The 12,079-nt window shown below is 47.4% G+C and overlaps 1 protein-coding gene across 1 annotated transcript; it reads left to right on the top strand.

Moving 5' to 3' along the window:
• The first annotated feature begins 1,842 nt into the window (after nt 1-1,842).
• Nucleotides 1,843-11,514, top strand: PSMC3IP (PSMC3 interacting protein). The gene is made up of 8 exons (XM_081884458.1): nt 1,843-1,977; nt 5,219-5,334; nt 6,497-6,586; nt 6,815-6,926; nt 7,117-7,262; nt 7,842-7,895; nt 10,831-10,890; nt 11,071-11,514. The coding sequence occupies exons 1-8, from the start codon at nt 1,941-1,943 to the stop codon at nt 11,125-11,127; spliced, it is 672 nt and encodes a 223-aa protein (XP_081740584.1). The 5' UTR covers nt 1,843-1,940; the 3' UTR covers nt 11,128-11,514.
• Nucleotides 11,515-12,079: the final 565 nt, after the last annotated feature.

The following is a 12,079-nucleotide window of genomic DNA, read 5'->3' as shown; positions in this document are numbered from 1 at the left end:
GCCTGGTTTCTTGGTTTCTTCAGTGCTACTATACAGATAATACAGAGATACTTCAATGGGGCATGGGCGCACATGCAAGCCCTACCTCTAATGTCCCTAATGGACTCATTTTTAGATGTGCAAAGCTCTGCAGCGGACAACTCCCTGTGATTGAGAACCTGGCTTCAAAATGCTTAGAAACCCTTAGCGGACCTTGAAGCTACAAGTGCAAAGGCCAGAGAAGAGCCCAGGGACATTGCATGCATCCCTGCCCCTATCTAGGCCTACACTGAGTGCTAATGGCAGGCTTTCCTGGTTCAGATCCAGCAATAAGTATTATTGGGCCACTGACCTTGCCAGGACTAAAGACGGTTGGATTGGCTTCACTCAAGCCTCAGTTTGGAGTGATGCCAGCTAAGTAGTATGAAAATTTGCACAAAATATCCAGCACAAAAAAGAGCAGCAAGACCACCCCCTTCCTACATTATCATAGTACTTTTAAAGTGTCCTGCATAGGTTTTGTTTTGTTCTGCCAACCCACACAAAACAGGTATATTTGTTTATTTTAAAAGCCTTTCAAAACAACTTCATTTTTTTTTTAAATCTCTAAGCGGTACTTACACTATGAACAATATTAAAAACGATATTCATTATAACAAAAGTGCAGACGATGAATCAATAGAGCGGTATGACAACATCAAAGTAAATAGAACAGATTCTGGGGGTTCATACGCATTAATGAGGGCCCAATCTTATAGGTCAAGGAAAGGTTTAACAAACTGCCGTCTGCGACAAGCAAGGTGGCAGGTTTGGAATAAGTCTTGGCCGCACTTGCATTCTGACTACCGCAAAGTGTACTGGTTAATAAAGGTTTTTAAAAATAAAAAACAACCCTTTAAATTCCTTTCTCTTCGCCTTGCCATCGATCAAATGGTTAATTTCGTGCAAATTAGAATAATAATCCCAATGCTGCCAGAATTTATTAAAGGCAACAGGAATGAGTGCAGCCCAGCCTTGTAAATCATTATAAACTCCTTTTGAAATTGAAGCATCAACTCCCTCAAGAGCCTGAACTTTCTTGTCTCCGTGGCTACCCTTTTGCGGGCAGGCGGGTTTACCGATTCCTTGCCGAAGCCACCAGCTGCATCTACCCCGCAAAAACTGCATTTCTCCTTATTTACTCCCCGCGAGCCCGGAAGCCACACAGTGCTTTGTTGTTGTTTAGTCGTTTAGTCGTGTCCGACTCTTCGTGACCCCATGGACCAGAGCACGCCAGGCACTCCTGTCTTCCACTGCCTGCCACAGTTTGGTCAAACTCATGCTGGTAGCCTCGAGAACACTATCCAACCATCTCGTCCTCTGTCGTCCCCTTCTCCTTGTGCCCTCCATCTTTCCCAACACCACGGTCTTTTCCAGGGAGTCTTCTCTTCTCATGAGGTGGCCAAAGTCTTGGAGCCTCAGCTTCAGGATCTGTCCTTCCAGTGAGCACTCAGGGCTGATTTCCTTCAGAATGGAGAGGTTTGATCTTCTTGCACTCCATGGGACTCTCCAGAGTCTCCTCCAGCACCAGAATTCAAAAGCATCAATTCTTCGGCGATCAGCCTTCTTTATGGTCCAGCTCTCACTTCCATACATCACTACTGGGAAAACCAGTAGTGATGTATGGAAGTGAGAGCTGGACCATAAAGGAGGCTTTACTATACGGACCTTTGTTGGCAAGGTGATGTCTCTACTTTTTAAGATGCTGTCTAAAGACAGTGCTTATCCCTCTACCATTATAGCTCCGTGGTTTCCAGGGCGCCCTCCCTCTCCTGGCCCGAACGCGCTCCCGGAAGCCGGGCAGGGCCTACCCACCCACAGGTATAGCTCTATGGTTTCCACTGGGCCCGCCTTCCCGCCCTCTTAGCGGCAAGCTTCCGCTTCCGGGTTTTTCCGGTAGGGGGGTCTCCGCCGTGGCCAGGATGAGCGGAGCAGGGAAAACCCGGGAGGGAGCTGCAGGTAAGGCAGTGCGGGGTGGGGAGAACGTGGGGAATCGAGGGGAAGGCGGAGGGGGTGGGGAGAGAATGAGCGCGAGCGTGCGCGCGCGTCGCCGCCTCTAGGCCGCGGCTCGGGCCTACCCTCCTCCCTCCGGTCCTTGGCGTTGCTAGGCAACGGCCGGGCCTCTCGCCGCAGGCCTCCATCGCCCGCCGAGTCCGGATCCGGGCCTCTTCTGGCGGTGTGTCCGGAGACCTGTTACCTGCTTCTTGCCTTCCTTCAAGCGCCAATTCTCCCGTTTTCTGGAAGGCCGCAGAGGCTGCGTGGCGATTACTATCATCATTATTACTGTATTATTATTATTATTATTATTATTATTATTATTATTATTATTATTCATAGCATTTGTATACCGTCCTTCATCTGAGGGCCGCAGGGCGCCTTACCAACTAATAATAATGATAAGTAAATAAATAGAACAACAACAAGAAGAACAACAATAAAGGAAATCGAAATATGTAACAAAGGAACAAAAACAAACCCCTAACACCCTCCTTTAATCAGCCAAAGGCCTGATTGTGAGACCTCACCTGATTGTGAAGAGGAGGTTGTGAGACCTCCGGGCATAGGGCGGTATATAAAGTCAATAAACGAATAAACAGGGACATTTTCACCCGGCTCCTAAAGGTGTACGATGATGACGTCCGGCAAGCCTACCCAAAGAGAGTGTCCCGCAAAAGGGAAGCTGCCGCTCAAAAGGCCCCGTTCTCATGTTGCCACTCTCCTTATCTCTCAAGGAAGGGGGTTGCACAGAGAAGGGCCTCAGATAGTGATCATAAATAATAATAATAATAATAATAATAATAATAATAATAATAATAATATCTTTATTGTCATTGCCCCCTCTCAGGGACAACGAAATTACTTGGCTGCTCCATCCACCCAGATAGGGCACTCCACTCAAAATCAGAACAACTATAAAAACACTAATTAAAACAATACAGTATAATACAGCAAGGAAGATTAGATGACTTTCAAAGTCCAGGCTTCCCATTCAGGGCCAAGATCGCTCTGGAGAAGAAGCTGTTCTTGAGACGGCTCGTTCTTGTCATCATCGTCCTGTATCTCCGCCCCGAGGGCAGGAGCTCAAAGAGACAGTGACCAGGATGCGATGGATCTTTTACTATGTCCGGTGCCTTCCTATGGCACCTTGTGGCATAAATCTGCTCTAAGGTGGAGAGTGGGCAGCCAACAATGCTCTCTGCTGCCTTAACAACTCTGCACAACGCCATCCTGTCCTGGGTAGTACAGCTTCCGTACCACACACATAAGCCATAAGTGAGCGCACTCTCAATGGCACAGTGATAGAAGGCAAGCAGCAGTTTCTGTGGAAGATGGTTTTTCCTTAGGATTCTTAAAAAGTACAGTCTCTGCTGTGCCTTCTTCACAAGCCCCCTTGTGTTGACACTCCAGGACAGATCCTCTTGTAATTCAATACCCAAAAATCTGAACGTTGTTACCCTCTCCACACAGACCCCATCAATCAAAAGTGGCTGGACATTGCTCTTCTGTCTCCTGAAGCCCACCACAAGCTCCTTTGTCTTCCTTGTATTTATGAGCAAGTTGTTAGCTCTGCACCACTCTGTCAGCCGCCCCACCTCATCTCTATAGTCCGTTTCACCCTCCCTTTCAGAGATGAGCCCAATCACGGTTGTGTCATCTGCAAATTTGACAACCCTATTACTAGGGTGAGCAGCGGCACAATCGTACGTGTAGAGAATATAAAGGAGCGGACTAAGTACGCATCCCTGTGGTGTTCCTGTGTTAGTCTTAAGTGTATTAGAGGTATAAGGGCCCAACCAAACCCTCTGGGTGCGGTCTGACAGAAAGGCCGATATCCACCCACAAAGTGATAATGGGAGCCCCAGATCTTCCAGTTTAGACACCAGATGTTGTGGTAGAATGGTATTAAATGCCGAGCTGAAATCCCCAGCCACTCTGGGCGGCTTCCACAAAGACCAAAAATACACTTAAGATGTCACACATTAAAAACTTCCCTGAACAGGGCTGCCTGAAGATGTCTTCTGAATGTCAGGTAGATGTTTATCTCTTTGACATCTGATGGGAGGGCGTTCCACAGGGCGGGCGCCACCACCGAGAAGGCCCTCTGCCTGGTTCCCTGCAGCTTTGCTTCTCGCAATGAGGGAACTGCCAGAAGGCCCTTGGCGATGGACCTCAGCGTCCAGGCAGAATGATGTGGGTGGAGACGCTCCTTCAGGTATACTCATCATTGCAGGATCTGGTCTGTTCATGTGATGCTGGAGCAGGCCCTTGGGATGAGCTGAACCAAGAATGGAAGCCCTTGGTCCTCTCTCTGTGTGTTTATTATTAGTTGGGGGCAACCCAAAGCAACTTGCCAACAAAGAAACAGAAAAACTCACATCGACACATTAAAACTGGGGGGGGGGGGGGGAGAGAGAATGCATCAATACATGTTTGTTCACCGCCACCTTTTCTTCCTATATGAACACGGCCATATACTGAGCATCCCTCCTATTCTTTCCCATTGCAGTTCTTCCCAAGTTGCTGTCATTGGCAATAGAAGGGCCTGCTTTCTGCACTCTTGATGGAATGGCCTTAAATGCCATTTTGATTTCTCTCCCCATCCTCACCCTCCTCTTTCTTTAATAATAATACTAATTTATTATTTATACCCTGCCCATCTGGCTGAGTTTCCCCAGCCACTCTGGGTGGCTCCCAATCAAGTGTTAAAAACAGTACAGCGTTAAATATTAAAAACTTCCCTGAACAGGGCTGCCTTAATATGTCTTCTAAATGTCAGGTAGTTGTTTATCTCTTTGACATCTGATGGGACGGCGTTCCACAGGGCAGGCGCCACTACCGAGAAGGCCCTCTGTCTGGTTCCCTGTAACCTCACTTCTCACAATGAGGGAACTGCCAGAAGGCCCTCGGCGCTGGATCTCAGTGTCCGGGCTGAACGATGGGGGTGGAGACGCTCCTTCAGGTATACAGGACCGAGGCCGTTTAGGGCTTTAAAGGTCAGCACCAACACTTTGAATTGTGCTTGGAAATGTACTGGGAGCCAATGCAGATCTCTCGGAACCGGTGTTATGAGGTCCCGGTGGCCACTCCCAGTCACCAGTCTAGCTGCCGCATTCTGGATTAATTGCAGTTTCCGGGTCACCTTCAAAGGTAGCCCCACATGGAGCGCGTTGATTCACACCGCTGCTTTCTGTTTCCAAAGGAGCTGGAGAAGGTGCAGCTGCCATCCTACTACGTTACCTCCAGGAGCAGAACCGGCCTCACAGTGCTCAGGATGCCTTTGGCAACTTACAACGAGAGCATGGCCTGGGCAAGACGGTGAGAGAAGATCTTAGAGGTGAAGGTGTGGGGGCCTCATCATCCACCATTAGCGCAAAATAGACATGTGCAACACCTTTCAAAAGCTAAGCACACTCTGTATACAGTGGTGCCCCGCAAGATGAATGCCTCGCAAAACGAAAAACCCGCAAGACGAAAGGTTTTTCGGTTTTTGCATCGCTTCGCTAGACGAATTTCCCTATGGGCTTGCTTCGCAAGACGTTTCTTGCAAGTTTGTTTCCTTTTTCTTAAAGCCGCTAAGCCGTTAATAGCCGTGCTTCGCAAGACGAAAAAACCGCAAGACGAAGAGATTCGCGGAACGGATTAATTTCGTCTTGCGAGGCACCACTGTACCTTTCAAAGGCCCCCGATCATACAGTGGTACCTCAGGTTACATATGCTTCGGGTTACATACGCTTCAGGTTACAGACTCCGCTAACCCAGAAATAGTGCTTCTGGTTAAGAACTTTGCTTCAGGATGAGAACAGAAATTGTGCTCCGGCGGTGCAGCAGCAGTGGGAGGCCCCATTAGCTAGAGTGGTGCTTCAGGTTAAGAACAGTTTCAGGTTAAGTACGGACCTCCGGAACGAATTAAGTACTTAACCCGAGGTACCACTGTATAGGGTATTCCTAGTTTGATATTGTCTGGATTTTAAGCAAATCTGACAAATATTTTGTACTTCACAATGCTGGACATTCAGTGGTAACTGACTGACTGAGATATATACTTGTTTCTCTATACAAGTTATAAATTCAGCTAAGCTTTGCTTACAGCAGCAGTTTCTCATCATTATACAGTGTAGTGACGTTGCAGCATGGGCGGCTGGCTGGAGAAAATCTCATACTGTGCTTCCTAGGATATTGGGCTCTACAGCTCTTCCCACTTCTACAGCTTACTGATTTTCCCCTGGTTACTAGTAGATAGTGATGTGAGTTGTCAAGTACTGTATCATGCTGGACTTTAGAATTCATGTTTAGTAAGTCTCCTTTGATGTGCAAGTATCTTGTGGGAAGGGGAGTCCTCAAAGTTTTAATTTTCAGTTTTTGTTGCTTGACAAAGATACTTAGATGCACATACAGAAGATCAGTCTGTCCACTTCACAGATATCTTGTGAACATATTTTTTTCTTTTCTCAGTCTATTCCTTCTCTTGATTCTTTAGGCTGTAGTGAAAGCACTAGAACAGTTGGCTCAACAAGGGAAGATCAAAGAGAAAGTGTACGGAAAGCAAAAAATTTATTTTCCAGATCAGGTAAGGGAAATGCCTTTCACGTTCCATGGGAAGTAAATATTTGCTCACACCAGTAACTGAAGCAAACTATTAAAAAGATTTTCAATGACAACTGTGTAGGAAACTCAAATTCCATGAGTGAAATGTAATTGCTGGACAGGGAAGTAGAGTTTGTGACACGGTAGCAATTTTATCCTCTGTCCCATTGGTCTTATTATGTTGATAACCCTCACGTCTTTGGTCATGCAGGATCGCTTTGGTAGTGTGAATGACTCAGAGCTCAAAGGCCTGGACAATGAGATTTCGGAACTGTCTTGCAAAGTACAGACCCTCCAACAGAACTGTCGTCATATGGAGTCAGGTGTGTTCAGGCAGGTTCAGTCCATCTGCTGTGCTAGCCTTTGCTGAGTGAGTGCATGTGCGATTGAGCACTTGAACAGTATGGAGCCTTTGTGAAATGTTTGTATCTGAGCCATAGTACACAGAATGCCTAGAGTCCTTCCCACTGACCGATGCCATCTCAGATGTTGTAACTAGCAATTCCATTCCAGAACTGAAAGAACTGAAGGGCTCAATGACAACCCCAGAGATGGTTAAGGAGATTGAAGAGTTAAAAAAAGATTGTGCCAATTATACAGAGAAACTGGAGCGAATTAAATCTGCTGCCAATCATGTGACTCCTGAGGAGAAAGAAAAGGTAATGGAGCTGCCAAGGGAGAGGCCAATAGTGGAGACTGGCACGGTCCAGACAGGTATAGTTCTTTCTGGGTGCCCTGCCAATCTCTGCCAGCCATACGCAGGGCCCCTAGCGCTGCTGAATTTTCAGCTAGCCTCAAACACCAAAGGACGGGAGGACTCCAAAATGCATACTGTCATTTATTTATTTATTACTCTTCCTGGGATCTGGGCAGTTCCAGCACTCATCCTGTACCTAGAGCATTCAAATGGGGATAAATGTTGAGTTGTCTGGCATTTAATCAAATCAAGGCAACCAGTGAGCACATGTTCTCAGGAGCCTTTTAGCTGTGGGGCTTGTTTAGAATTTCACCAAAGCAATTTTTGTACTCTGGATGTCCTTACTCACAAGGTGAACAGTCCCCTCTGTAAAAGCACAGCTGCCTGCCATTTCTGGGACTCTTTCCCACACAGAAAGCTTGTGCACACACTGTCCAACACAATTGTTGTGGTTTTGGGTTCTCACATCATAGCCGGCTGCGTTACTGGCCATTCTGTTGGGGACTGAGTGTAAGAATTGTTTTCCTTTTGCTTGTTGCAGGTGTACAATGAAAAGAAGTTGTATTGCAGGGAATGGCGTCGCCGGAAGAGAATGGTAAGGCAACTTGTCTTTCATATAGGATGAAAAGAATAAGTGGTGCGCACAGTCCCAAGGGCAATTTTAAAAATACTATTGTTTAGATCAGAGGTACTACCCCGCCTACTACTACCCCATGTCATGTTGGAGTAGTGTGCCCACCTTTGGTCCCCACCTTTTACTCAGGTCTTACCTATGGCTCTTAGAAGATGTCAGAGTGCAGCAGTGGCCACATGCCAGGAATGGCCTCAACTGGCCGGCTAAAACAGGCAAGAGTGATCAATTGGTCTCAAACCCTCTGTGAGTTTGGGACTTCCCCTGCATGAAATGCAGGCTCCAGCGGATTGAGCAGACAAAACCAATATAATGGATGCTCAGGTTGTGAACGTGCTCCGTGCAGGAGGCACGTTCACAACCCACAGCGCCGCGTCTGCGCACGCGCGTCACAATTCAGCACTTCTGTGCATGCACAAAGCACTATTTAGTGCTGTTGCGCATGCACTGAAACCCGGAACTAACCCATTGCGGTACTTCCGGGTTTGGCTTGGTGCGCAACCTGAAGCATCTGTTACCCAAGGTATGACTGTAGTGCGTTCAGTGGTCAAGAAGGTGGTTTCTGCACGTGCTGCAGAGGGAAGTGAGGGGCAGATGGGGCTCGTCCACCTGTGAAGGTAGCCCACCTAGGAGAAGGAAAACTCTGATCCTAAACCTCTGCTGCCTTGCGAGGTATCTTCGGGAGAAGAAAAGGCTAAATAGCAAACCCCACACAAATCCAGAGTGGAGTCCCTAAGACGGTTGGACGGCACCTTGTATGCCTCCTTCCGGCAACTCCTGCAGCCAAGCTGGAGCCGAACATGATGCTCTATTTTCTTTTGGACCACTATCTGCAAGGTCGAGAGGGGGGTTTTGTCATCTGGGCTGCCCATGAGCTCAGATTACCATATTTTTCGCCCCATAGGGCACACCGGGCCATAGGGTGAACCTACTTTTTTGGGGGGAAATAAAGGGGGGGAAATTATTTCCCCCCCCAGGCGCGGGGCTCGGGCGGGGGAAGCCCGAGCTTCCCTCGGCCCCAGCCCCCAGAACAGGCTGCTATCCGCAAGCCTAGGGAGCCCGGCGGGAAGTCGCGCCGGTCTTCCCAGGCTTGCGGATATCTGCCGAAGCCCGGGGTGCGCTGCTCAGCGCGCCCCAGGCTTCGGGATGCAGGCAGCTATCCGCAAGCCGTGGGAGCCCTGCGGGAACTCCCGCGGGCTCCCCAGGCTTGTGGATAGCTTCCTGAAGCCTGGAGAGCGAGAGAGGCCCCATAGGACGCACACACATTTCCCCTTCATTTTTGGAGGGGAAAAAGTGTGTCCTATAGGGCGAAAAATACGATACTTTGGTGCTGCTGATGCAGAAGTTTCACTTCATCCCCAGAGGTGCACTCCATTGTCCCTCTCTTGAGATGCCAACAATTGTTTAGTTCTGTAACTTCATCCAACCAGAGGTGCCTAGAAAATGCTATACACATGTGATAGGTGCTACGCAAGTCTGGAAAAACGAAAAAGCAAGGCCCTGCAATGTTCAAATGCAGATCCACTTTGTTGCCCAGTTTAACCGGGTTGCAAGTTAGGAGGGAGAAGTTTCCAAATACCCTTTCCAGAGATCAGAACCCCAGAAGTAATGAGAGATGTCTCTTAATTGAAAGATTTCATCAGTTTCTCCTTTGTGAGTTTGCCTGTTTGTTGGTCCTGATGAGTTCAATGGGATTGCAGGCTGAACATTCTCAATAATTCTAGCTCATTATATTTAATGTTCCTGGGATTGTGCTTTCTGTTGAATAATTGCTAATCAGTGGTGGGAGTTATGAGGGGCTGTGGTTTGCATGTCGTTTTGCACCATGTCTTCCTTGCCAAGGATCTTGCCCACACACATGAATAGTTATTTGCTTATGAAATCTCTTTTCTTCAGTTTGTTTCCTTATAACTCCTTTGAGGTGTGTAGCTGAGCGCTGTACCAGACAGTCCAATTGGCTCTTTTGTATTTTGAGCTAAATCTTAATTCTAGCTTTAGTCACTGTAGTCTGCTGAACATAACAACAGGTTCTGGTTTTTAAAAAGAGAATACCCAGGAATTTCAGGTTTCAAGATTTAGACCTTTTGTATTTCTCATTGGCTCATTATAATACTAAGCTAAACCATGGTTTAGCATGATCCCACAAGTGTGCTGATGCACGTTTAGAAAATCACAGCTGATTTGATGCTTCCCTGCTCCTTCCACACTACCAGGAGCAAAACCATTGTTTGGATCAGCATTACTTCTGAATCTGGTCTCCAGAATGGTAAGTCAGGATCATACCTAGAGATGGGAAGGCGTAGAAAACCCCCAGAAAAATTGGGGAAACAGTTCGATATAGTTTGAATATTTCACACACTTTTTTTTTCATTTTTTCTAGAAAAAACCGGGGGGCGGGACTGCCCCCCCCCATTTTTTCCAGGCCTTCCCATCATAGCTGTCAACTTTCAGATTTGAAAGTAAGGGATCAGCAGCCTCAAAAATCAGGGATCAGCAGCTTCACCTGTCCTGGGGACAGTCTACAGGATATCTAACAATCTGGGATAGCAGCGGGGAACGGTGCTGGAATAAGGGAATTTCCCGCAAAAAAAGGGGAAGGTTGACAGCTTTGATTCCCATCTCTAATCATACCAGACTGTTGTATTCTGCACTACTAAGTACTCTGAGGAGTGTGTTCTTCAAGTGGTTGAGAAATACGGAATAGCTTGTTGCCATTGTTCTTCCCAGCTACAACCTGTAAACTCAACCGTGGCTCCTGAAACATTTAGGCTCATCCTTTTTTTGGTCATTTTTGTCTGTACCATCAAGAGGGCTTGTTTCTGTCTACCAGCACTGTGGTATAATTCTGTCTTGGTTGAAGGGCCAAGTAGCCAAGTGTGTGCTTTGACTTTCTCAACAGGCGACAGAGCTACTTGACGCGATCCTGGAAGGCTACCCCAAAAGCAAGAAGCAATTCTTTGTGAGTACAAACCCAACCCATCGGCCACTGAATGACATGGCCTCATAAAAGTGGGTTGAGCAGGCTTTTCTCGGCGAGCCCCCGTAATGCATTAATCCAACTGCTGCACAGAGGTGGGATATAGGATGCTTCTGTTTGCCTGCCCTGCATCTTAAGGAGTCTGTGTTGTCCTTTGTGCAGGAGGAAGTTGGCATTGAGACAGATGAAGATTTCAATGTTACTTTACCCACCGTCTGAACCCAAGGGCTTCCCTGTTTTATGAAACTGTCACCTACTTAGCACTCAAGTTTCAGTCCTACATATTCCACGTTGCTGTATATTTTTGAAACTACGTTTCCGTTGGATGGAGATAAGCAGACCCTGCCTACTGCACTATTATTTCTTAGTTCCGGCACCTCTCCCCTGGCATGTCAGGCTAATTGCCGTTTTGTTCTTAAAGCTGTTAGTCTCACTACACAGGACTGCTGATAAGCACTTGAGAAAATTGTCTGGGGGTGGGGTGCGGGACACAAAATAAAATACTTGAATTAACTCTGAAGGCCGTATCGTTTTTCTCTGTTTGTGACCAGCCTGCATTCTGTATAGATGGTGTGATGTGCATATTAAACCCACCCAGCTTCTTTGCGCTCTGCATTTAATGCTTCTTCTGTCTGCTTTGGGGAACTTGTCTTTCGTCTAGACTATTTATGCATTGGGAAGGGTGGCTGAATATATATTAAAAAATTGGCTTAGCCATAGACATATGTGGTTGACATACCTCAGGAAGGTTCCTTTGAGATTTTAACCATAGAAATATTTTTTCAGAGCAGCATTTGTTTGTTTGCTTAAAACAGGAGACCGCAAGGCTTAGCGGCCATGGGCCAGATCACTCCCGCGGAGATTGTCCGTGGGTGGGACCAGAAATCGCATCTGCGCATGTCCGCGGCACTGGAAATCACTTCTGTGCATGCCCAGACACCGAAAACTGTGCCTGCGCAGAAGCAATTTTCAGCATCTGGGCATGCACAGAAGTGATGTCCAGTATCTGTTAGTGCACAGATGTGATTTCCAGCACCGCTTGCGAGTCCCTGCGCTGTGCCGGTGATTCACTGAGTGGGCAGGGGATTCACTGAGTAGGCGGCTCGTGGGCTGGTAAAATGATCTTCATGGGCCGGATCCGACCCATGGGCTGCACGTTGCTGACCCCTGA

This window comes from Podarcis melisellensis (assembly GCF_964234715.1).
Source record: "Podarcis melisellensis genome assembly, chromosome: 13".
NCBI classification, from domain to species: Eukaryota; Metazoa; Chordata; class Lepidosauria; order Squamata; family Lacertidae; genus Podarcis; species Podarcis melisellensis.
This window is presented reverse-complemented; position numbering and strand designations above follow the sequence as displayed.